The 25,840-nt window shown below is 50.0% G+C and overlaps 1 protein-coding gene across 1 annotated transcript in view; it reads left to right on the top strand.

Moving 5' to 3' along the window:
• The window catches only part of LOC132213910 (protein Daple-like), an 88,846-nt gene that overhangs the window by 45,645 nt on the left and 17,361 nt on the right, over positions 1-25,840 (top strand). The window contains exons 20-23 of the mRNA XM_059660790.1: positions 1,307-1,452; positions 4,068-4,157; positions 5,869-6,107; positions 11,819-12,013. Of these exons, the coding sequence (XP_059516773.1) occupies positions 1,307-1,452; positions 4,068-4,157; positions 5,869-6,107; positions 11,819-12,013 (670 nt within the window). The remainder of the gene's footprint in view (positions 1-1,306; positions 1,453-4,067; positions 4,158-5,868; positions 6,108-11,818; positions 12,014-25,840) is intronic.

The following is a 25,840-nucleotide window of genomic DNA, read 5'->3' as shown; positions in this document are numbered from 1 at the left end:
ACCATGACTGGCAGGGGTGTGCTACAGAACACCTTTCACCTGATTTTTGCTTTTTGTTGGGGAGGTGCATGGAAACAGTCAAGTACCGTTTTATCTCTGTCCTCTCGGCTGAGCACTCTGCTCTCTATGTCATCTCATTTAATTCTCACAATGATCTTGTGAGCTGGGGTTCCCATCCTTGTCCCTCTGAAGTAGCGGGTTGGAACCCCGTTTGTCTGAAGACAAAGTTTGGGACTTCCTGCTACACCAACCGTGATGATATTCTAGAGCAGGAGCTGGCCAGCCTCAGCCCAAATTTCAGGTCCAGCTTCATGCCTGTTTGTGTACAGCTGAGAACCAAGAATAGCTTTCACAGATTTTAATGACGGGGGAAAATCAAAAGTAGGATAATATTTGGGGGCAAGTGAAAGTGACATGAAATTTAAATGTTGGTGTCCACGAGTAAAGAATTTTGGTTTGTTTTTTTAAACACAGACACACCCATGCATGTGCATTGTTTCTCTGGCTCCTTTCCTACTGTAATAACAGAGTTGAATAGTTGCAATGGAGACCACTGTTGGCCCGGAAAGCCTAACATATTTAGTACCTCGCTCTTTACAGGATAAACGTGCCAACCCTGCCTAGAACAGAGATGTGCAATAGGAATATAATGCAGGCCACCACATGTAACACTCAGCTTTCTAGTAGCCATATTCAAAAAGTAAAAGGAATCAGGTGGGATTGATGTAGGGGTCTGTTTTATTTAACCCTTATATCTAAAGTATCACATGTAACCCCAAAAGCTTATTAATGAGATTTTTTTATAATATGTTTTTACTGACTTTTTGAAAGAAACATCCATCAGCTGCCTCCTGCATGCCCTCTACTGGGGAATGGAGCCAGCAACCCAGGCATGTGCCTTCCTCAGGAACTACACTGGTGATTTCTTGGTGCATGGGATGACACTCAACCAAGCCACACGCACCGGGCAGTTTATTAATGAGATATTTTACTATTTTTTGAATCACTATTAAGTCCTCGGAACCTATTATATATTTTGCACTTATGGCTCATATCAGCTCAGACTGGCTGCGTTTTCAGTGCTCAGTGGCCACACGTGGCCAGTGGCTGCCTGATTGGACGGTGCAGCGGCAGAAGGCTTGGCCATCCCCATGGCATTGGCCGTATTGGTCATGCCAGCTGACGTAGATCATACCAAAATGGCCATCTTTGTGCACGTGGCCTTTTTCTCTTTTTGGAAGTCGATTCTCAGCAGTGGAATCATGGGAGCGTGTGGTGTTTGAGACATTGTCCATCTGTGTTTTAGCTGCTCTCCCGCCTCAAGGGCAACTTGGAGGGAGAAAAACGTGACCTGCAGAGCCAAATCCAAAGGCTGAAAGAGCAGAACCAGAGGCTTCTCCAGGAGGATGTGGAGAACAAGGACCAGCTCCATGAGGAGCAGCAGCAGTACGTGTGAGGGGTGTGGGCTGACGGACGCCCGTCAACAGAGGGGTCGTGGCTTCCAGCTCCATGACTAGACCGCGCCATTCTGGGCAGCAGAGTACCCCCTGGGTGCACTGGTGTCCCAGGCAAGGGGACAGACTATCTTACCAGCACATCTTTCTCATTTTCTGGGGAATGGTTCTAGATTTCTGCAAATAGGGGTGGTTGGCTTTGTTGGCTTTTCAGAGACACTGCCCCCTGCCAGACACTTCTTAATCTTCTTTTGGGATCAAGTTCACTTTGAAAAATACAACAGTGATAAAGAGAGGCTCCTAGGGAAGGACTTCAGATCGCAGGCTGAGCCCTTTCTGGGTCTGTTTTTCCCTTAATGGGCTGGAGAGTGGGTTGTTGGTGCACAGTGGCTGTCCTCCCTCTGCTGACATTGCCTTTGCTGACAGGCCTGGCCTTGTGAGGTACACATAACCAGTTACCCGGTCTTCAGGAACCGGTAGGGGTGGTGGGATGTGAGCAGAGCTATGTGCACACAGAAAGATGCTGAGGAGCTTCCTGGAAATGGAAGGAAGCATGGTGGTGGGAGTTGGAGTTCTGCTGCTGACAGGGATGGGGAGAAGGCTAGCCAGTGTGTCGGGGGAACAGGGGGTGGAGAACGTCAAGGTGGAGCTTGGTGTGGTCTGGGTGCAGGGAAGGTGCAGGGAGTGGCAAGAAGGAAGGCTGGGGGAGGCAGTGCTCAGCCATGGAAGGCTTCCATGCCCGGCTAATGAGTCAGATTCACTGGGAAGTGGGTGATTAAGGGATGCTGGTGTACAGGGCCTAGGAAGCTGCCAGAAATGAGGGCAGGAAGAAGAGCCTTGGTGCTGGAAACCTTGTGGTTTGGAAGTCAAGTCATCTGAGATGCATCTTGTGGGTCCAGGGTGGTCTTCACCCCTCGGGGCTGTGCTGCTGGGACTGTCCTTCCTTGTGATCAGGAATGGCTGGCCAGTGTGGGACAGAGGGACATGGCCACAGTGGCCACTGGGGCACTATCCCAGCTCCCCAGGGTGATGATTCTGCTCACTGATCTCCCAGATTCATCTGCTCTTCTACAGGGGGCTCAACACCTACCAAGGATGGTTGACATGGGAAACCACACTGTACTTTTGGGGTAGAAGTGAGAGATTGTAGCCTGAAGAGGGCTCTCTCTAATGCAGCTGGTAAAAATTACCAGCAGAGGCTGGGCAGGTGCAAACTAGAAGAGTGGGGACCTGGTACCCTGGGGATGATCTGATGATGGTTTTGCATTAGAAAGTGTCTGTAGGAGGTCAGAGAGAGGGTAGGCTTCCTGAGCCTGCTCCGAGCAGAGTCTGCCCCAGTCTGGGATAGCTGGACCATGAGTTTGTGGGGCTAAGGGACAGCTGTGGGAACACAATAACACAGACTAGAAGAACAGAGTCCGAAATGAGGGCGCTGGGAGCAGAGCAGGTCTGTGGCCAGGGACCCAGTGGTTTGCAAGCGATCACTTCTCGCGGGTGCTCACTTCGTGGTGAACTTGTGGGAAAGCCCTTGGATTAGGGGGCCTGGGCACCTTCTTGACTGAAGGAACCTGAGCAGCTGCCTGGATGCCAAGGACTCATTTTCAGGCAGGAAAAGCAGGGGTCTCAGCTGTCAAGGCCACATGGGTGAGGAGACAGGAACAGGACAGGCGCCGGCCGCCCAGTGGGGGCGCTGTATAGCGAGCACTGCGTGCATGGCTCCTAGACAGACAACAGGAAAGCATGGCATGCCTTCTGCTTCAGGAAGGACAGGCTCCCTTTCCCAGGAGCAGAGGTGGCCTCTGGCAGCCCAAGGTTTAAGAGGTGTCTCTCTGGTCCTTTCTGTGTTTTATAAATGTGAACTGACTTCCCACATTTAGGAATTAAGAGATTGTGCTTCAGAGCTGGGGCTTCTGGATCCTTCGGGAAATGCAGTCAGAAGCTCCGCCACATGGAGAGCGGCGCTTCGTTTGCAGGCCCCGCGTTAGGTCCCAGGTGGCACCAAGCGCTCAGCCTCGCCACAGGCCCCCACTCCTCCCTCAGGTCCTCCCAGGCCGCTTTGCTCCTGACCTTCTCTGTCTGGCTCCCAAAAGGCTTTGAGTTTGCTTCACTAGAAGTGTTAGCAGAAGCCCAACATTGGAGTGGGCCCAGGTCGGTGGTCTGACTTTGCTAAACTGACCTTTTTAACCTGATGCCCGTCTAACTCACCGAGGGCAGACCCCTCCCCACCACTAAAGGTATCGTTGGTCTGCACCCGCAGGAGCTAGCCTAGCCCTGGGTCTGACCCGAGTGCCCAACGTCCTGAGCTGACATGGCTGGAACCCTCGGGGTTTCCCAGCTTGAGTGTCAGATGGTTCGGGGTCTCTCTCCTGAGGTGACATCCAGCCTGACCCTCGGTGTTCAGCCGTCTCCTCGACGTGTTAGGCTCCTGGACCCACGTCACATGCTTCCATCCCCGTATTCCCAGCTCAGGGGTCATGGTGGTCATGAGCACCGTGATGTCTGAGTCCCAGAAACACACTGGCTCCTTCTGGGCCAGGTCCCAGGCGGGGGTGATGCGTCAATTTATGTGTTTTATTTTAAAAACCAGATTGTTTTTTCTCTCTCCTCTGTTAGAGACAAATTAAATGCCTTACAGAGACAAAATGAAAAACTGGAAGAAAAAAGCATGGCTCAGCACAAGGTCCATGATCCAGCGCCAAGGAAGTGAGTTGATTTAAGCGTCAGTAGCTTACACACAGGACAGAAAGCTTGCTTTTTCACGAGTGGGGGAAGCTGTAGCATCTAGAGCAGTGGCCAGTTTGTTGGGCCCGTACCTTCCGCTGTATGGCAGGTCCCTGTGTGCAGGTCCCTCCCAGCATGGAAAGAATTTAGAGTTTCTTTCAGTCCCGCCCTCAGTTCTCAAGGTTATCCTATGAGGGATGGTGAATGCTGCTGGCCAGGAGCCTGTTTAAGGGCAGAGTCTGTGCTTTTAGAGCCACTAAAGCAGGCATATCAGCTTTTGTCTCAAGATTGCCGGACTTAGAAAATTATGCTTCAGTTTTGGGAAGGAAGCTTGGGGCAGATGCCTGGACCAGCACCCCTGTCTTCAAGCACAGGGACCTTTTGTTCTGCCCTCCATTCCTCTGGGTTCACTGGACCCCACCCCCAGGGCAGGTTCACAAACATGTTCCCTTCCACAGAGAGCAGCAGCCCCATTGGTGGGCCGGCTTGGTCCCCGAGACTGCCGGCCTCCGTCAAGCAGGGCTCCCCCTGGGCCAGGGCCTGAGCCCAGGAGCTGCACCTTCCCATTGACCTGTCCCAGCCCAGCCTTGAGGTCAAATCACATGAATCCGGCAGGGCCTCTCTGTAGAAATCACAGAACCACAGAATTTCAGAACCGCCACCTGACCCTTCTGTTGACAGGGAAATTGAGGCACGGGTGAGGAAATTGAGTGACTTGTGTAAGAACAGTGCTGTTTCGTGGCAGAGCCAGGATCAGAACCCAGCTATGGTCCCTGTTAGATTAGAATGCTTCATTTCCTGTTAGCTGCAATGTATTACACTTTACATTCACAGTTACTTATTTTTTTTAATCCTCACCCAAGGGTATTTTTCCCATTGATTTTTAGAGAGAGTAGAAGGGAGGGAGGGAGGTGACAGCAGTGGGAGAGAGAGAGAAAAAGAGAGAGAGAGAGAGAGAGAGAGAGAAAGAGAGAGAGAGAGAGAGAGAGAGAGAGAGAGAGAGAGAGATGAGAGATGAGAGAGACACATCAATTGGTTTCCATCTGCACACACCTCGACCGGGGCCGGGGATCGAACCTGCAACCCAGGTATGTGCCCTTGACGGGGGATGGAACCCACCACCCTTCAGTGCTCAGGCTGATGCTCCAACCACCAGGCAACCCGTCCAGGGCTCACTGTTTTTACTTTAAGCGGCCCACTCTCCTGCCCTCTTCCCCTCACCCAGATTCCTCAATGCCGGGAATGGGCAGAGTATGCCAGCCTATTTCACGTATTATTACCGCTAGCAGAAAGTGAGGAGGTCCCTGACTCTTTCTGAAAATAGCCTTTTGGTGGAATTTTGCTAACCAGCATGATTAGGTCAGCACAGCACCACTTCCTGCCCTTTGCACAGTAATTAAGAGCTGAGAGCTGGGTTTGAAGTTCTGTTTTTCCGAGGGGCTAGTGTGGGTTCCTGCATGATGAAGGCTTCTACCACCCCTGGGTCTGGGCGAATTAACTGCACATTGTGTGCCACCTCCTGAACCTCAGGTGGGATGAGCATGGTGATGGCAAAAAGCACCCTCATTCTGAACCAGATTAAGCGCCACCTTCTCAGGCTGGTGATGGAAATCCCAGCTCGCATAGGGCATCTGAGACACCTGCTGGAGGGGCAGTGAGGGTTGGCTGTATCCTAAAAACCTACTTCTTACAGGAAAAAGCACTGGATTGGAGCTAAATTCTTACTCAAACTCATCAAACTAAAGAAAGGCGGTTCCAGAGAACGACGAAAGTCAACCCCAGAGAGGCCTCCCTGCCTGCTGGGGTCCTCAGACCAGGCCTCGCCCAGTACTTCTCAGCCTCTTCAATCGCAGCTGGAGCCCCTCGAGGCCACCCCATGCTGCTCAAAGGGGACAGAAGAGCAAGGCACCTGCAGGGGGCCCAGGGGAAAAGGTAGGAAGGGCTTTCTTGGCTGCAGGCAGGAAGTGAAGGGGAGAGGATCTTAGGTCTCCCTCAGGGATGGGAGAACCAAGGAGACTGCGTGCTAGGTGTGTACATGTGTGTGCGTGTGCGTGTGTGCATGTGTGTGTGTGTGTGTGTGTGTGTGTGTGTGTGTATGATGCTGAAGGGGGCGTGCTCCACACATGCACATCTGTCTCCTTTGGTATGTGAACATCCAAGTAGGAAATATAACCCCCAGTGTTGTTGTACTCTCATCCCAGAACAATTCAGTTCCTTTAGCATGAGGAGCCTCATGCCTCATGGACACTGTGGTAGGGACTCGAATATCCAGACCTGGTGTCCACACAGTTACTGCAGAGAAAAGCTCCACAGCAGAGGATTTTGGGGTTCCCTGTTTCCTCCAGGCCTACAACAGGCCATTTCTGTAGGGAGATCCACGGTGCACTTAACACGTGATTGACAGTTGCAAGGTCTTCAGCAAGGCCTCTTGTGGCTCTGATCTTCCTGTCACTTTGACAAGTGGGTCTGGTTTCCTTCTCTAACTTGATCTGGCCTTGAGTCCTGCCACCACGGGGTGCACTGTACCTCATCATTCAGGGTTGTCATGTGGAATTGCCATAGGTTCTGAAGCGGATTCCTAGTTGCATGTGCTGTATGTATTTAATGGAATCTAAGAGGCAGTCAGGACAAGGGTGCTCACATAAGAAGATAAATGGGTTGTGGCAGTGACGATTTTTTCATAATTGCCACCTGGCTGACAGTGACTGTGAGTCAGGATCGAACCTGCATCCTGATTTCAGAGATGTTAAGGTTTGGGAGAGGGGCTGTTGGGGTCCAGCCCCAGCAGGTCCATGGGTTCCCAAAGGTGTGGTTGGAGTCGGGGAAGAAGGAATGACACGGAGACAGCGTTCAGTTGATCAGCAGCCTAGCCAGGTTCTCTAGTCAGGTTCTCCAGCCAGGTTCTGTCTTTATTCTCCTGTTACATCTGTATTTATACCAGTTGATTTTAATCCTATCTATTCTATTCCAAAGGTTAGGGCCTTTTGTTATCTCCATTCCAAGGTCACTACTCTATTTTTCTGTTAAGCTACAAGGAAGTAACTGAAGGAGATTATCCTAAGTAAAGATTATGTAGCTTAATCGTGATTGTTCATAGTTAAAGTGATTAACTACCCTCCTGGCACTTAGTTAAGGGGTTTTACTGATTTATTCCCTTCCTTAGTCCTGTTAATTTCTAACTCCAGGGAAAAATCCCCACCTGGGGAAACAACCTTTCTCAGAGAGGTGACCTTGGTTAAAACACATACTGCTAAGTAGGGGAGCAAACATATTAAAAACAGTATGCCATATATGCCAGGTCCCTTGAAACATATGCTGTGCAGATGTTTCTTCCCTGCAGCGACTGTGTCAAGCAGCAAGGATGGACCGGCTTCCGGCAAGGGGGAAAGTGCACCTTACTTGCCTTAAACTTGGCTTAGTTTTCAATTAAGTTTTAAATATCATTTCATACATGACTTACCTATAAACCTGCCAAACATGCACCCTGAGAATTTAAATTTTATGAAGGACACCTGGACTTCCTGAAGAGCAGCCCAGGCCTGAGACTTGTGCCCTCTCAGGGGCGGCTGTGACAGCACCAGAGCCCGTGACAAGCCGCCTCCTGAGTGTGACCTGTGTACATGCCTTTCTGGGTGACATTCACCACTTTAGGACCTCGAAATGCAAAAAGCAAAGTGTGCACAAGCATCCATACCAGTGTTTGGGGACTAATGCTCTCATTCCCAGTCTTTACAGGAGGTGGATTAGGTCAAATGCTCACATGCAGGGAAATGATAATGAAGCTTATTAACATTTATCTTGAGGCGTCTGTTGCCACGGGTGCTCATGGGGGCTACATAATTTTTTTTACATTCACCACCTCCCCTTGTGTTATTGTCTAAGTTGACTTAATTAATGATAATCAGCCTAATAGAGCTAGCAAAACTTTCAGAGAAAAGATGCTTGACTGCCCTGGCCAGTTTGTCTCAGTGGTTAGAGTGTCAGCCCTCAGACTAGAGAGTCCAGGGTTTGATTCTGGTCAAGGACACATGCCTGGGTTGAAGGCTCAATGTCCGGCCCAGTTGAGCTATGTGGGTGGCACTGAATCAATGTGTCTCTCTCACATAGATGTTTCTCTCTCTGACGCTGCCCCTCCCTTGTACTCTCTCTGAAAAAAAAAATATTCTCAGGTGAGGATTAATAAAACAAACAAACAACTGTTTGGATCCCTGAATGAGGAGGTCAGTGGTAGATATTAGTAACGACAGCCATGTAATGGGGGCTCTTTCTGGGCTCAGCACCCTTTAGCTAGTTTCACATTTTACGTCTCTCCTTTAGTTCCAAGTGCCATGTGAGGCAGGCACGATTCCTATCCCCTTTTCGGGGCTGGGAAAGTGATGCTTGACAAGAATAAGCACTTGCCCAGAGAATAAGGGGTGGTGCTGGGATCTGAACCTGTGCCTGACAGATTACAGAGCCTGAACTCTTAACCACTGTGAGCACTGCCTGCAGTTGAAGCTGCTTTGGTCCCTGAAGGTGTTGACCAAGCCTGGGGCACCAGCATTGCATAGTGGGTTCTTTCTCCTGTGGTGTGAGCTGTGGCCACCAGGTGGTGGTGTGGACAGAGAAATAACAGCAGGCCTGCTATGGACTTGAATCCTAAGTCAGAAATAGGATAAATCAGTTATGCTCATGTACATGACATGTTCAGGAAGTTAGGCCAATTGGCTGCTCCGATAAGACTCCATAATTTAAAGGTAATGAAGCGTAGGTTTGCAGTAGAGGATGCGTAGGGATCTAAATGGGAATAATTCTTGATGTTGACAGTATTTTGATCTGAAAAAGATGAATTTCAAACTCATCCTTCCATAAGAGGCTGTTTGAGATGCACAAGGACTACTAGTGAGCAGTTCAGGTGGCCTGTCCCATTGCAGCAGCCAGAAGCACCCCAGGAAGTGTCCCAAAGTGTTTGAACAGGAGCAGGAGTTAGTTGTGTGAGAGCCAAGTTGCCAGGGAGCTTGTCATTAGGGCCTAGGAGTAAGAAAAACCTAAACTAGTAAACATTCTTATTTGATAGTTTAACACATTGACATTGAAAAATAGTCTAAGGCATCGGCTCCTAGAGCAATATAGAATCCTCCTCACGTGCTAAGTAAATCCTGGGCACAAGGATGCCACTAAATTAATTAAGTGGAGTCAGAGCATAATGGCTCACTGAGTCCTGATTCTGGTTGTGCCGTGGGTATTGTTTCCAAATCTCCTGGACAGGACAGGACTCTGATTTCCCAAGAACATTTAGCTAATGCAGTCATTTGTTATTATTCATTTCATTTATTTGCTGTTTTGTTTTGTTTTTCCTTCCTCTCTTGGGTTATCCAGGGGATCACAATTTAGCAACTCAGCACAAAAAGAGTCACTTTTGGGGAAGCAGAACCGAGGAAAAGCCCAAGTCTCCATTGTCCCGTCTGGCTTTCTGTAAACGCCTGAGGTTCTCCTCTTCCTCTGACATCGAACCTGCTTCTAACTAACCCCTCCCTTTCTCAGACACTGGGGATTTCTAATCCATCAGTGTCTTCACAATGTACCTGCCTTCATGTCTGAAATTCAAACAAACAAACAAACAAACAGAAAAACAGTAGCTAAAGGCCAGATGACCCATAGTGGACCCCTCCTCCTGACCCAAATTCCAAGCCAAGCTTAAAGTAGCCAACCTGGATTCTGACTTTAAAGGAAACCAGTTGTCCCAGCCTCTGGACCTGACTCCAGCACAGGGCAGTGTTAGGGGAGCCTCGGGGCATCCACGCCAGGTCCCTGGGCCAGGGTGTCTGTGCTAAGTGAGGCCCTGGCCCCAGTGCCGCCCCCCTCTCGCACCTGCAGGCTTGTAGACCATGCCCCTGTGCAGCACAGAACTAATCAGCGGTCGCTATGCTTCCGAAACTATGTGGCCCCTGTCAAGTGAGATTTTTTCAAGACTTATTTTTGGGCAGCTAACTTTAAATCTGCTGCCCTTGTCTCCACTTTCTGTGTCAGAGCGCAGAATCTTGGCAGTCCCTTTTTAGATGTGTTCTGTGTTTGAAAAATTGACTGCTCCACTCAGCATCTCAAATAATCGGATTGATGTTGCCAAGCCAGGGTTCAGCCCAGAGTGACGTTTTAGGACCGTGCTGAGGTCCTCTGACGTCTTGGATGCTGCTGTGAGGGCAGCAGTGGACAGACAGGACATCAGCTCACAGTCACCATCAGCTGGGAGCACTGGTCCACAGAAGCCTTTAGCTACTGCATTGTTTTCTGTCTTCAACATCCTCATACCATCTCCATGATTTTGCAAAGTCTATTTCACCTGAGTGATACTTACATACTTTCCCTTGAATCGACTTGTGGTTTCCACTTTATTTTAAAAAGAAAGATTGTTATCGGTACTGTGAATGGAAAACCACTATCATATAAACACAAGGTCACCGTAAAAGTAAAGGGGTGACTCTCGCACTGCTCCTGTCAGTTGATGTGGCACTGACTTTGTCACATGAATCCCTCTGATTCCTGGGCTGCCGTGTGCTGGTCCCCTGCCTACCTGCCCAGCATGCTGTTGGAAACGCACGCTCTCTGCCCTGGCTGCTGTCTGGCGCATCCGCCTCCCTGCTGCTCCTCAAGCTGACTTCACACAGTGAACGCCTGTCAGATTCATTCCACCAGACTTGAATCTTGCTTCTCATCAAGGTTATCTTTCAGAATCCAAATCTCCCCTTGATTTCAATTGCAAGGCTTGGGTGCTTAAAACTTCCCCATGAGTCCAGACACTGGGGGTTTGAGGGGCAAGGGGGGCAGGTCCTGGGAGAGTGTGGAGGGCCCAGAATCCCCACAGTGGGCGTGGCTCCGGGACCATAGCCCTCCGGCTGCCTGGAGCAGGACACTGTGTAAAACAGCCTTGTCCTGATGCTCTGAGGAACTCCAGCCGCATTCGTTTTTCACTTGTATTTGGTTAGCCATCCCCTTTCCTACTACAAGGTAGTTGAAGATATTTTAGGAGTGTTTTTCCTCCCAATGTTGTTGTTGTTTTTATTAGGATTTTATTTAACTTTGACTAGAGTATATGTTCACAGTAGAAAATTCAGAGATTGCCAAACATACAAGGTAAAAATCATTCTTGCAGTCAGTCACCATGAGAGATGAAGACTTCTTAAACAGATGACTGTTAGGGTGGCAGTGAACTTCTTTCTCAAATCATAAGGGAAGCCCTTTGGCAGGGTGCACATCTTGGACCTGGAGGGCCTGGCCCACAGGTCGGGAGTGGACCTGAGAAGCCACAGGCCAGGTCTACTCACTAGTGAATCAGGGATTGAGGGACATGGCAGGGGGCCCAGTAGCTAATGTGTTGGACTTTTACCAACATTTTGCTGAGCCTCCTGAGCTCACCCTTTATTTTCTCCGGGCTGTTGGAGGCTCACACTGTGAGCCATGGTTAGAGCCAGGGCAGGCCTCCCGGGGCGTCCAACTCAGGCTGCCGCCAGGGCCCCCCCTTAGACCACAGCCTGTGAGGCACACAGCCCCGCTTTTGTCCCTGGGCTCCCTGGCCCTGCTGCCTCTGCTTCTAGGCCTCAGTGTGATCGCCCCACCTTGGCATGGGATTTTACAGCCTCATTTCTCACTGTCCTTCTCTGCCCCAGGCCCTGGGGACCTAATACCAAAGGGAGTGGCCCCACCCAGAGGCAGCCTTGACCGCATTCCAGGAGATGCCTCCGCTGACCCAGCCACCAAGCCCCGGCCATCAGAGCTGGGCTCCGGGGCCTGTTCATCCTCAGCCATCACTACAGCTCCTTCCAGCTCCACCTCCACCTCCCGCCACCCAGGCCGCACCCACGGTGAGTCACGGGTCCCTCCAGAACCAAGAGAGATGAGCATCTCGGCCCGAGGTCCTTCCCAAAGACCCCGGCTCACAGGGGCAGGAGGTGCCTCTCAGACTGAGAGGTGGTCAGCAGGTGGGTGACGCTGTGGACAGGATGGCGTCCCACACACACAGGTTCAGAGCTCAGCTCCACCTACAGCTGTGCACCTTTGGGAGGGTAACTCCGCCATCTGGACGACTGGGCCTGAGCCCTGAGACCCACACCACTGCTCAGGAATTGGTGGCACCAGGTGGCTTCCTAATGGAGGTGAACCAGAGTTTGGGCTAAAATCAGGCAACATTGGAGGTTTATTCTCCAGGGAAGAGACTTGACTGGGTCCCTGCATTGGAGGTCGGTCCATGGCGTGGAGGGCAGGTGTCCCAGACTGAACAACAAGGGGACTTGGGGAGGATTGACAGGTTGGATGTCTCCTAGATGCCAGTAGCCCAGCGTGCTCTCACCTTAGATGGGACATTACAGTCCTCTTCAAGGCATCGGATTAGTGGGAGACACTCCCAGCAGGGCAGTCGGGTCACATCTTGCCAGGGGGAGCCCATGAGAGGTCAGGGTCCCCAGACACCTCAGGAGCACCTGCAACACCAGAGACAAACCGATTTGAGAGCAACAGGGTCAGCGGGCATTGTTACAGAGACAAAAGCTTTAAAATGTCCGTCATGACATCAGAGTTAGCCACTTTGCAGGGTGCAACCAGAGCAGGATGCTGTGAAAAGGAGCATCTGGGGATGAGCACTGGGAAATTTAAAATATGCAACAGAGGGGAGAAATACAGCTTCAAACTTAAAAAGACATTCTGCTTATGACCTAGAGATGACAACGTCTGAGGACAGCAGAAGAGCTGGAAATGACTGCCCTGGAGGTGTTAGAAACTGACGAGAAAAGAAGTGTTTATGATTTTTCATCATCTTACCTCCCACTGAACCCTGGAAGCTATGACAAGCATAACTGTGATTTAACAAGCCCAGCAAAGACACACAGGGCCTCTGCCCTCAATGCTGCCAGGCTCAGCTTCAGAACCTGGCCCCTGGTTTACAAATCAGAAGCACCCCTGGGAGAAGGTGAGGTGAGTGAGCACAGGGCAGGAGGCAGTCCCTCTGTGCTCCTGGACAGACACTGAAACGGCAGCCACTGACTGTTGGGTGTCAGGGGTGCTGTGCCCTGCGTGGCTGGCGTGGGCTCGCTCTGTGTTCCTTGTGGCCACTCAGCAGTCGGCCCAGTCTCCCAGGCTCTGCAGAGCAGAAGCCCTGCCTGGGCTCCAGCAGGAGCCGGGAGCACCACCTCCCCTGGGCCTGCCAGCAGGCTGTGTGGCTCCAGGCCCGGCCCACCAGGCTAACCATTGGGTTACCACAGCCTGGATCCCCACTGAGCCAGAGCCCAGGCCTGTTCAGATGCCTGCGGAGCCTGCCCGAGGGCCCTCAACACTGCACACCCAGCACTGCCCACGGCGATTCCTGGCAGCGCAGTGCTCACGCTCAGGGGGACCTAGAACTGTCTGCAAAATGGAGACCCTGGTGTCTGTTTGGAGGGGACCCAGGGCTGCTGTCAGAGAGCAGCTGGCAGGCCTGAGGCACAGGGCATCCTAGTCCTTCTCAGGGAAGAGCAGTGACTGGTGGCCCATGGATTCCCGACGTTGCTGGTGAGGAGATGCTGGTGCAGGCTCATTCTCTAGGGAACCCGCCTCCTCCCTCAGGTGGTGGTTCTTTCCTTTACCTTCTTCCAGGCCCCCCCAACCCCCCCCTGCCCCCTGCTGGAGAGCCCAGGCCCCTGGGAGGGGATTGCTCTCAGGGCCCTGCTTTGGGTGCAGCTGGCCCTGGAGGTGGAGGGGCTCCTGGGATGCTAAGTATCAGCTGCCTTTGCTGCATGGCCCTTAGGCCAGGACACTGCTGTCCTTTGGAGTCCCAGTCATTGCGCAGGAGGAAGAGTGATTTAAAGTTAAGTCAGAGAGAGTCCCCAGTGTGAGGCTGTCCCAGCAGGAGAAATGGGGAGAGATAGGACATGCAGGGCACGTACTCCCTAAGGGCAGGGTCCACCCACCCCTCCCTCCTCCAGGAGCTGGACACGACCACGACTCAGGGCTGGGCCAGAGTCAGAGGTGGCCGTCTGGCAAAAGGCCCAGGTTCCCCGTGGATGTTCCAGGTCCGCTGACTCACCAGCATTATGTTCTCCACGGGCTAGAATTCAGATGACAGCCCCTGTGAGTGGTTCCCAACCACAGGCAGCACGGGGAGTGGGCGGTGCATGGTCCCCTTCAGCCTGGATTTCAGACCTGTTTCCACCATCAGTGCTTTTCCTTCAAGCTAAGGCCTGTGTGCAAGTCCCACACACAAAGGAGGTGAAAGTGGAGGTGTTATGCTGAAGCGGGAATGGGGACCCGCAGTTCCTCAACACCCCTTCCCTGTCTCCCTGAGGGGCCTAAGCATGCAGCTCCTGCTTCCATCTCTCCCGTGATGGGGGGTCACTCTTCTGGAGGCTCAGACTGCCCTTGCCTGAAGGAAGGCCTAGTGGCCCAGGCAGAGAGCACTGATTGCAGGAAGGTCTCACCTTCCTCACCTGGAGTGGAGTTGCCCAGAGCAGCTCCCAGTGGTAAATTTCATCTTAGAAATTGGTGGAAACTCTTGCCATCTCATGGAGGCAGAAGGGAATCAGGGAATGAGACCAGCCTTCTCGACCATTAACAGGCGCTTTGGGTCTTTATAATTTCCGAAGAACAAAACCCTAGGAGGGTGGGGAGCTAAATTTTTAATAAAAAAAAAACTGAGAGCATTTACATTGGCTTCGGCGTCTGAAGTATCAACAATAAGTGCAGGAGGAGCACTATCTCCCACCCTCCCGTTGCCTAGAAAGCTCCATGGTGCTGGCATGGGCTCCTGCAACTTATGGGCAGAGACAGGCTCTGTGGGGGGCATTGTGACACCGCGGAGCCCTCCCCTCTTCACACTGGGTGGAGGGTAACACGACAGGAGGAGTCGGCCACTGTTCTTGGAAGTGTCACCGAGGGGCCAGATTTATGCTGAATCCGCTGAGGAAAGGGATTGTCTTCCTAAGTGTTCTGATTCCTCGAGCTTCTCTCATCAAGAGGCAGAGGCGAAGGGGTGGGCAGAGCAGGGCTGGAATGGACGGAGGCTTTGGGAGCCGCTGATCTGTATCACAGTTGCCTTTCAGTGACACGTCCTTTTCCAAGAGGAAGGTGGGTTTTTTTGTTCAAGTTTTTCCTTCTCAAAGTGGGGGCTGGTTCTGCTTCTGTGCTCTTCATGGGAACCAAGTACTTGTTGGCTAACCCCAAACCCCCGTGCTAAGAGGCTTTATCTGATGCTTGCTATTTGGGGAGCGCTCGAGGGCTGGGGACCTGGGAGCCCTGTGCCCCAGTGAGTCCAGAGCAGACTGCTTGGCGGGGCGGGAAGGAGATTAAGGACAGCAAACAGCCATGGAAAGCCAGCACGTTCTTTCCTCCTGAGACCACAGCATCTGCCCCTCGGACCACCAAGGGGAAGTGGGCCCTGGAGCGGGCTCAGGCTTCATTGGGCACACGTGGCGCACACACTCTGCCCTGTCCTGGCTCCCGCCCTCACCAGGTGCCACTGTCCTGGTCCAGGCAGGGTGTTTCCACGTGTTCTAGAAAGCTCCATGTGTAGTAAGGGTGGGCTCCTCACCCCTCTAACACTTCGCTTTCTCAGAGCCGCCTTGTTTGGTCTAAACAAATTTCCTTTGTTTGAGCCCAGCCCCAGACCTCACAGACACAGAAGCACAGGCTGTCATCCCGCACAGCTCATGCCCACTGTGCACAGGGCCAGGCACTCAGGGGAGGTGGGTCCCCTCCTGGGGCATCTCCAGAATCCAGGTCTGTGCTCCTGGGGGCGCTCCCCTGAGCTGTGGCAGAATCGCTCTGTTATGTCCTAATGGTCATAGTGGAGGGCTGAGTCTGGGCTAGAGTGGGTCATCGGCCCTTTCGGTTAAGGATTGTCCTTTCCGCTCAGGTCCCAGCCAGGCAGCTTGGAGAGCCATAGGGATGCATCCAGTGACAGCTCACCTCAGGGCCTGAAGGGTAAGTTGGCTTTCCTTCTGGGCACTTTCCAGTGCCCTTGGATCTGGGCTCTGAGCTTTGTGTTGTTTGTGTGATTTAAAGAAGACAATTAGCAAGTTCTTCACAGCATGATGGGTTTGCCTCCATAGGGCACATCATACAGTTTCAGGCTCAGGCCTGGGAGTTTTCACGGATTTGGGTTCAGATCCCTTCTCCTCACTGACTGGCTCTGGGCACCTGGGTGAACCACCCATCCTATGAGTCTGAGTTCCTGCAGCTTCCGGATGGGTACAGGGCCGGGAGTTCCAGTCCATCGTGGTCAGAGGACACGGGTGAGTGTGATTCCTTTACAGCGTTTAAGTTTGTTAATGGTGCAGAAGATGGTCTGTCACTGTCCCAAGGGCTAAGGAGTGTGGTGCCTCACAGCTGTTGCTAATTTCAGCTTTAGCAGGAGCTCTGCACTTCCCTCCCACATTATTTTGTTTTTAACCCCACTGTGAACTTCTAGAGAATCCCAGCATGTCCTTGCCATCCCCAGTGCCAGCCTGGGAGAAGTGTGCTCTGGGCTCCCAGCAGGGCTCCCTGTGTTCCGTGAGCCGGAGGCAGCACAGAGCCCACTGGAGGTAGGTGAGCGAGAGTGAGAGACTGACGTGTGTCCCTCTGTGTCCCCTCGCCCTGACACCAGGTTCCTCCGACCCCGCCGGTTCCACCACAAACCCAAGAGCAGTGAGGACCTGATGCCCAGCAGGGACACAGCACTCTGCCCCGCCCCGCGATGCCAGCACCTCAGGACACACTACCCTCAGCCTCCAGGAGTATCTGCCACCCAGGATGGGCCTCTCCACCAGGAGGCATCCAGAAGAGGGGTGTGGCCCAGCCCCAGGCTTGGTGTGGACCTGTGCCCCCTGGAGCAGAGGATGGTCACCCTGGGGGAGTTCCTCTAGGAGCTTGATCGGGCTCCCCCTATGCTGTGTGAGGCCGGGAGTGCTCTTTACTCTCTCTCCCCTCAGATGGACCTGGACCAGAGGGAGACCTGGACAGCAAAGTCACAGAGAGGGATGGGGTGGGGCTGGCGCCACCTGGCTGCAAAGCTGGCTTGGATGGGGGACATAACCACTAGCCAGAAAGTGACTGTGCTGGCAGCCCGTCCAGACCTGGGAGGCTGTTCTCTCCATGGATGCAGGGAGCCGGCAGAAAGGCCAACATGGAGGGCCTGGGCCATGCAGTCTCTGTGCAGGTACTCTACGCAGCCGCTGGGCAGGAGGCGGTCCTAGACCCTCTGTCAATAAATAAACGGGAAGGCTGTGCTCCAATGACCCTTTACTTGTGGACATTGTCCTTTGAATTCTATAGAGTTTTCACAAAAGTCTGCTTAAAAAAAATTAATCATTTAAAAATGTAAGAAGACTGCTTAGCTCATAGGCCATACAAAAGCGAGTGGCAAGTCCCAGCTGGCTTTTCTCAGTGGTTAGAACATCAGCCCATGGACTGAAGTGTCTCAAGGTGGATTCCAGTCAAGGGCATGTACCTCAGTTTCAGGCTCAATCCACCAATTTTGATTGGGCATGTGCAGGAGGCAACCAGTCATTGTGCCTCTCTTACATTGATGTCCCCTCCCCCAACGCTTAACCCCTTCCACTTTCTCTCAAAATCAATGGGAAATATACCTCCTCAGTTGAAGATTAACAACAACAAAAAGAGAGAGTAGATGTTAAGGGGCTGTAAAAAGTCCCCAGCACACTCCGGCCTGTGGCAGCAGCTCATACGTCCATCCATCTGCTGCCCTTTCTGCGCACTTACCCTGTGCCTCCCTGGGCTTGACACTGGGAAAATGCAAATGCCAAGGTCACAAACCCTGGAGACTGGAAAGAGGGAATGACATCAACGCCTCTCATGCTGGATGGAGAGATTCTGGCCCTGTCTCTGGGGCCCAGCCTACTGTAGTGGTTTTTGTGGGCAAGAAAGACAGCTATCAGTGCAGCGTCTCAGATCAGCTTTCCTTGAGCACAGGCCATAAATCACCATTTTCTAGGTCCTAGAAAGCAATTGTACTTCATTTTAATTAAGTGATCTGGGTGCTGTGCACAAATCCAATGCCTGGTGGTGTTTGCTCCTGCCAAGAAGTAGGTATCTCAACACCGAGAAACACAGCAATGAAAGGAAGCTCTCGCAGCTCCTCATTCAGGTGGAACGTGTTCGAGGACCTTTTCCCCAACACCAGAAAGGTGACACTGGGCAGCCCCGAGTCCATGGAGAGGGCTTTCCCCAACCTCGATCCTTATCATGGAAATGAATTTATTTGAGAGACCATGATTGCGTGTGATTAAGCCGATTTACTAAAGCAGTTAAAGCAAGCACCTTTATTAAAGAAGCAGGGCGAGCAGACCTATCCATCTGGCTTAGGAAGTGCAAACAGGCTCTCAGCTAATCTGAAGAGCCGGTTGGGTGGGGGTCTGAGGCGTTTTACATCCTCCTGATTGTAGGTCTCAAAATTCCTCTGCTGACTGTTTGGTGCCTATTCATTCTCAAGGCCCCTCTTTACTTTGGCATGGCCTTCCCAGAATTCATGAGAGGCACCTGGCAACTTGATCTTGCCAAGCCGGAGACTGCTGGCGTGTCTGTTAGGGAGTAAAAACAAATAAAACTGCCATTTTCCCTTTCTCCTCCTCTCCTTTTCTTATTCTCTCCTTAGGGAGGCTTTTACCCATTTGCTCTGTGTCCTTGGCTAGAGAAGATAATGGCTTGTTATTCATAAGCTGGTTGCAAATGGCCCACCCTGCTTGGCCTTGTTTTAACTTTCCTGTCTCAGTTGCCCATTCCTCCTGCCCTGGAATTGCCCTAGCTCCTTGCTGTGTAACAAAGGCGCGGCCAGAGGAGCAGCCGGAACCCACAGGCCACTCTGATCTTTAAGTAACTGGTGCAGACGCCATGCTATTCTGTTTCTGAAAAGTGAAGCATGAAGCAAAATGAACCTTGTTTTAATTGAAGAGTAGAGTGTGACAGGCTCTAGATATGTTTGGACATCTGTAAACAGAGACTGTGGGCTACAACAGAGGCGGAGAGACTGGGCCACCAAGTGCTGTGTACAGTCTCCCGCTCCCCTGGACTATGCAATGTGGCCGCCCTGCCAGGACTCACTGCACGAAAGGTTCTACGCGGCAGGCACTGTGCCCTGGGAGCCAGGGTTCTGGAACCAGCTGCTGCTGGGCTTTCTAACACACACTTCTTCCCCATGGGTTAAGATAAGGTGAGCATGATCCTGGCAGGTCAGGACTCCATTCAATTCCTGACTCAGGCACTCAGAACAGAGTGGCCTTAGACCAGGGGAGGGCAAACTTTTTGACTCGAGGGCCACAATGGGTTCTTAAACTGGACCGGAGGGCCAGAACAAAAGCATGGATAGAGTGTTTGTGTGAACTAATATAAATTCAAAGTAAACATCATTACATAAAAGGGTACGGTCTTTTTTTCCAATAGTTTTATTCATTTCAAATGGCCAGATCCGGCCCGCGGGCCGTAGTTTGCCCACGGCTGCCTTAGACTATTCACCAAACCTCAGAGAATAAAACTACTTGGGATGAAAAGAGATTGCTCCTAAGCACCAAGGGCACAGTGAACATTCCAAAGGGAAGAGCTACAGACACAAGGGTATTTGGAGTGGACAGGAATAGTAACAGCCAACATCTACTGAACCTAATACGTGCTGGGTGGTGAGCTGAGGACTTTACCTCATGCAGTCATCTCAGCCCCCTTTGAAGCCTTGTCCCACAAGGTTTCACCCACAAGGACCCAGTACAGAGAGGGTTAGGGACTTGTCCAGGCCACCCTCCTAGTAGGTAGCAGAGGTGGGATTCAAACTCGTGAACTATGGCTTTCAAGGCCAAACTCTTAACTGCTTTCAGTTCAGCAATGCTTAAAAAGCACACGTGCAATTTTATGGCATGAATAGTTAATTTGGAAAATTCCATTCCTGAAGATTTTGCAAGAAGGAGAAATTTCACAATGAGGACAAGCAGAAGAGGTTGATCCAGCCCCAAAGAAGAGCCTGCTGGGAGGTTGCTGGGCGAGTGCTCAGCAAGAAAAGCAAAACTCCCTGCTGCCCCATCCACCTGCTCCCTCTGCCTCCCTGCCAGCTGCTGGGGTATCTTCTGCCTTCTTGCCACTGTACATTTCCCTCCAGGGACTCGCCTCGGGGCCCAGTCAGAAGGTATGGAGTTGGAAGCTGCCCAGAGGAGTTAGAAAGTGAGACATCCACCTCTGCCTTTACTTCCCTGCTGCACTCCAGCTGCCCTCCATCCCTGCCCCTCCAACCTGTCCTGACAACCAACTCCTGCAGCGCCCAACCCCAGACACTCATTCACAGACAGGTGTGGGGCACCCTGCTGTGAGCCAGGCACTGGCGGGAAGGAAGGCCATGCAGAGAGACAGCTGTGGGACAGCGACCCCACTGGGCAGTGCAAAGAATGCTGGGAAGGGAGTCAAGGGAGCATTGAGGGCCCACAGCACAGATTGCCTGGGCCAAACAAGACACTCCATAGGGGAAGTCACTTTCCTGTCTGAAAACTGGGGCTGGCGTTCAAGAGGTCTTTTGAGTGGAAAGGGTCATGGGATTTGATACAACAAGGTGCTGAGGGTCCAGCTCAGGGTGGTTTAAGATGGGATACAGGTGGTGATGATGGCTGTGGACTCACCTGCCTGGGTGTGAATCTCAGTGCCTCCATTTATTACCTGTGTGACTTTGGGCAAGTTACCTGACCTCTCTGTGCCTCATTCCCTCATGTGTATAATGGGGATAAAAGTATCTACCTCAGAGTGGTGAGGATCAAATGAGCTCATGCATTTCAGTGCTTAGAACAGGGCCTGGCACAAAGTGCTCAAAAACTGGGAGCTCTGTCAGAGGGAAGCTGACAGAGATGGGAAGAGATCAACCAAAGAATGTGTACCAGTTTGCATATATGCTTACTCCACGGCCACACTCAAAGGGGTGGTGAAGGCCTAGGTGGGGGAGGGGAGTGGGTTTGAAGAGGTCAATAGGAGGAAAAAGGGGACAGATGTAATACTTTCAACAATAAAGATCTAAAAAACAACTGGGAGCTGTGAATATTGTTATTGTCATTTTGAGCCTGGGGGGCAGAGGACCCTAAGGCCTCCGTGAATTCTCAACAAGACCAGTGGGAGGTCCTCTGTGCTGTCCCTGCCCACCCTTGGATCTTCTTGTTCAGGCCCTGGGAAGTGGTGAGAGTGCGGGCTTGGAGGAGCTGCTCCTCCAGGTGCAGGCACGCTGGAGGGAGCACTGCCAGTGCTGAACAGCAGCGTGGGGCGTCCCAGTTCCTCTTCTGCCGGGGTCCAACCCCAGCAGGTCCAGGTGTCCCCAAAGGCATGGACAGAGTCGGCGAAGAAGGAAGGACACGGAGACAGCGTTCAGTTGATCAGCAGCCTAGCCAGGATCTCCAGCCAAGTTCTGGGCTGGATCTCCAGAGAGGTTCTGCTTCGGATCTCCAGCCAGGTTCTGTGGCCAGGTACTCCAGTCAGGTTCAGTCACCAGGTTCTAGTCAGGTTCTCTTGCCAATTTCTGTAGTCAGGTTCAGTCCAGGATCTTTTGCCATGTTCTCTCCAGCGAAGTTCTTCTGTCTCTAGAGGACGTTCTGTGTAGGTTCTGTGCCTAGGCTCTGTCTCTCTTGGTCCTGTCTTCCAAACCCTGTGTCTTGCTACATCTATATTTATACCAGTTCATTCAATCCTATCAATCTCTATTGCAAAGGTTAGGGCGTTTCTTATCTCTATTCCAGGGAGTAAAGATTATGTAGCTTAAGCATGATTGTTCATAGTTAAAGTGATTAATTACCCGCCTGGCACTTAGTTGAGGGGTTTTATTCCCTCCCTAACTTCAGGGGAAAATCCCTACCTGGGGATTCAACCTTTCTCGGAGAGGTGACCTTGGTTAAAACACAGCGCCAAGAAGGTAAGCAAACATATTAAGAACCGTATGCCATATATGCCAGGTCCCTTGAAACAGCAAGGATGCACCGGCTCCCGGCACTCTTCCGGGTGGGGTGTTTCTTCTGGTTTAGCAGCCACCCCTCTGCTGGCACCGTGGCCACCTGGTAATTAGTTCCTAACACATTCTACGAGGCCAATATAACCCTGTGGTCCTCGTGGGTGAAAAGACAGTTAACCATTTCCTAGAGCTCCTCCACACAGCTGACCCAACACTTCCTTGTCTTCCTGCCAGGCTGTGTGTTCCCTGTTCCCTCTTAGACCAAGGGCCGCTGTTAGGTGCGGGGAGGCGGGGGGTGGGGGATTACAGTCCAAACAAGGGCTTGGGCCTTGGAGGAGGATACAGCTGGCCTATGAGTGGCCACAGAGCGCAGGCTGGGGTCGCTGGTGGGTAGGGCCTCCTGGCTGGCAATGGTGTGGACAAGGGAATCCTGCGGATGCAGGTAATCCCCAGAGAGCGATGCGGGCGGAGAGGGCGTGGGAAGGCTCTTGGGGATTTAGCAGTGGGCAGAGGAGAGACCACTGACTTGCAGTCAGTGGCTTTGGGCAGGTCACTTGCTGTAGCTGGGACTCTGTAAAATGGAGATAAATACTAGCCATGACCACCTCCCAGCAGGCTTGTGAGGACAAAAGAGAAGTGAGATGGTTTAAGAAGACAAAACTGAGATGCTTTGCTCTACACATCCCTTTCGCCCCCACCCCTGCAGCTTCCAGAAGACAGGAGGGAGAAGAAGGGAGTTTCCCCAAGGAAGCAGGCTGGAGCAATATGGGCGCACTGGACCACATGGACCAGAGCATCTGCCGTTGAGAGCTCGGTTCTGGAACCGGATGGCTTGGGTCCAAATCTTGGCTCTATTAGAGCTATTAACTTGAGATAATCATCTACGCTCTTTTTAAGCCTCAGTATCACCTTCTTTTTTCATTTATTTTGCTAAAGTTTGTTGTTAGTATATAGGAAGGCAATGGATTTTTGCACATAGATTTTGCATCCTGTAATTTGACTGTGTTTATTGTTTCTCATAGGTTTTTGGTGGAATCTTTAGAGTTTTCTATATATGGAATCATGGCATCCACAAAAAGTGACAGTTGTCTTCCTTCCCTATTCGGATGCCTTTTATTTCTTTCTCTTGCCTTATTGCTCTGGCTAGACCTTCCAGCACTGCAGGGATATTGAATAGGAGTGGTGAGTAGACATCCTTGTCTTGTTCTTTATCTTAGAAGAAAAGCTTTCCGTTTTTCACCATTGAGCATGAGATTACTTGAGGGTTTATCATTTATGACCTTCATTATGTTGAGGTACTTTCCTTCTTTTCCTATTTTATTGAGTGTTTTAATCATAAATGTATGCTGTATCTTTTGAAATGCCTTTTCTGCATCTATTGATAAGACCATATGATTTTATCCTTTCTTTTGTTAATGTGGTGTATTACATTGATTAATTTGTGTATGTTTAGCCATCCTTGTGACCCTGGAATGAAACCCACTTGATTGTGATGTACTGTTTTTTGGGGTGTACTGCTGTATTAGATTTGTTAGTATTTTCTTTAGGATTTTTGCATCTGTGTTCATCAGAGATATTGGTCTGTAGTTTTCTTTTTTGTGTTATCTTTGCCAGGTTTTGGTATCAGGATTATAGTGACTTCATGGAATGTGTTGGGAAGGTATTGCCTCTTCTTCCATTTTTTTGAAGAGTTTGAGAAGGATAGGTTTCAAATCTTCTCTGAACATTTGGTAGAAATCACTGGTGAAGTCTTTTGGCCCTGGACTTTTATGATTTTGATGGTTGTTTCAATTTCCTCACTGTTGATTGGCCTATTTAAATTTTCCAATTCTTCATGATTTAGTCTAGGAAGCTTACACATTTCCAGAAACTTATCCATTTCTTCTAGGCTATTGAATTTGATAGCATATAGTCTTTCATAATATTCTAGTATGATCCTTTGTATATCTGTGATGTCTGTGGTGACTTCTCCTCTCTCATTGCTGATTTTGTTTATATGGGTCTTTCCCCCTTTTTCCTTTGTGAGTCTTGTCAGGGGTTTGTCAATTTTATTAATCTTTTCAAAGAATCAGCTCTTTGCTTTCTTGATTTTTTGTGTAGTCTTTTTGTTCTATATTTTATTTAATTCTGCTCTAACTTTTATTATTTCCTTTCATTTGCTAACTTTGGGTTGCTTTTGTTCTTCCTTCTCTAGTACTTTAAGATGTGATGTTAGGTTGTTTACTTGGGATTTCGCTTGTTTCTTGAGATAGGCCTATAATGACATAAACTTCCCTCTTATTACTGCTTTTGCTGCATCACAGAGGTTGTGATACGTTATATTGTCATTCTCATTTGTCTCTATATATCTTTTGATCTCATCTTTTATTTCTTCTTTGACCCAGTCATTTTTTAGTAGTATGTTGTTTAATCTCCACATATTTGTGGGTTTGTTTACTTCCTTTTTGCCATTGATTTCTAATTTCAATGCATCATAGTCAGAGAATATGCTTGGTATCATTTCAATCTTCTTGAACTTGTGGATGCTAGTTTTGTGACCTACCATATTGTCTATCCTTGAGAATGTTCCATGTGCGCTGGAGAAAAATGTATACTCTGATGTAAGGCTCCATAAATGTCAATTATGTCCATTTGGTCTAGTGTTTCATTTAAGGCCAATATTTCTTTCTTGATTTTCTGTTTGGTTGATCTGCCTAGAACTGTCAATGGAGTACAAAGGTCCCCAACTATGATTGTGTTTTGATCTGTTTCTCCCTTTAGTGCTGTGAGTAGTTGTTTTATATATTTCAGTGCTCTCTGGTTGGGTGAATATATATTAATAAGTGTTATGTTTCCTTGCTGTAGTGTCCCCTTTATCATTATAAAGTGTCCATCTTTGTCTCTTGTTATCTTGAAATCTATTTTTTCAGATATAAGTATGGCAACACCTGCTTTTCTGTGGATGTTGCTTGAATCTACCTTTGTCTTTGCAGCTTAGATATGTCTCTTGTAGGCAGTATTTAACTGGGTTTCATTTTTTGATCCACTCTACTACTATGTGCCTCTTTAGCGGTGAATTCAGACTATTGTCATTTAGGTTAAGTATTGATGTATGAGGATTTCCTATAGCCATTTTATCTTTTGTTTTCTGGTAGCTCTGTGCCTCCATTGTTTTGTGTTTGTTTGTTTTTTTCTCTTTATGTTTCTGTCAGTTGTTTTTGTTTGGTGGTATTCTATTTCCTCTTTTTTTAGCTATATGTCCTGGTTTGGTGATTTTTGTATGTGGTTACCATTAGGTTCATAAAAAGTGAAGTTGCATATATACCATAGTTTTTTTCCCTTTTGAGTGCATCTGACCTTCATCTTCCTTTGCCAGTTCAGACCTTTCCTTCCTCCCGTTTTATGTTTTTGTCACAAATTATCCCTGCTTATGCTGTAGGTTTTTTGGTGATCTTACTCGTAGTGTTGTGACCTTATGTTCTTTGTTTTAGGTAGAATAACTCCCTTGAGTATTTCCTGCAATGGAGGTTTTCTGGTGATAAAATCCCTCAGTTTCTATATGTCATGGAACATCTTCATTTCCCCTTCATATTTAAAGGATAATTTTGCTAGATATATTATTTGTGTGGGGTAATTTCTCTCTCAGACATTTGAATATTTAGTTCCACTCTCTTCTGGCTTGTAGCGTTTCTGTGAGAAGTCTGATGAAATTCTGATGGGTTCTCTTTTGTAGGTCATGTCCTTCTTTCCCCTGACTGCTTTGAGAATTTTTTCTTTTGTCATTAAT

The sequence above is a fragment of the Myotis daubentonii genome, chromosome 12 (genome assembly GCF_963259705.1).
Source record: "Myotis daubentonii chromosome 12, mMyoDau2.1, whole genome shotgun sequence".
Lineage (NCBI taxonomy): Eukaryota > Metazoa > Chordata > Mammalia > Chiroptera > Vespertilionidae > Myotis > Myotis daubentonii.
Note: the sequence above shows the minus strand (reverse complement) of the source record. Positions and strands in the feature narration are given on the sequence as shown.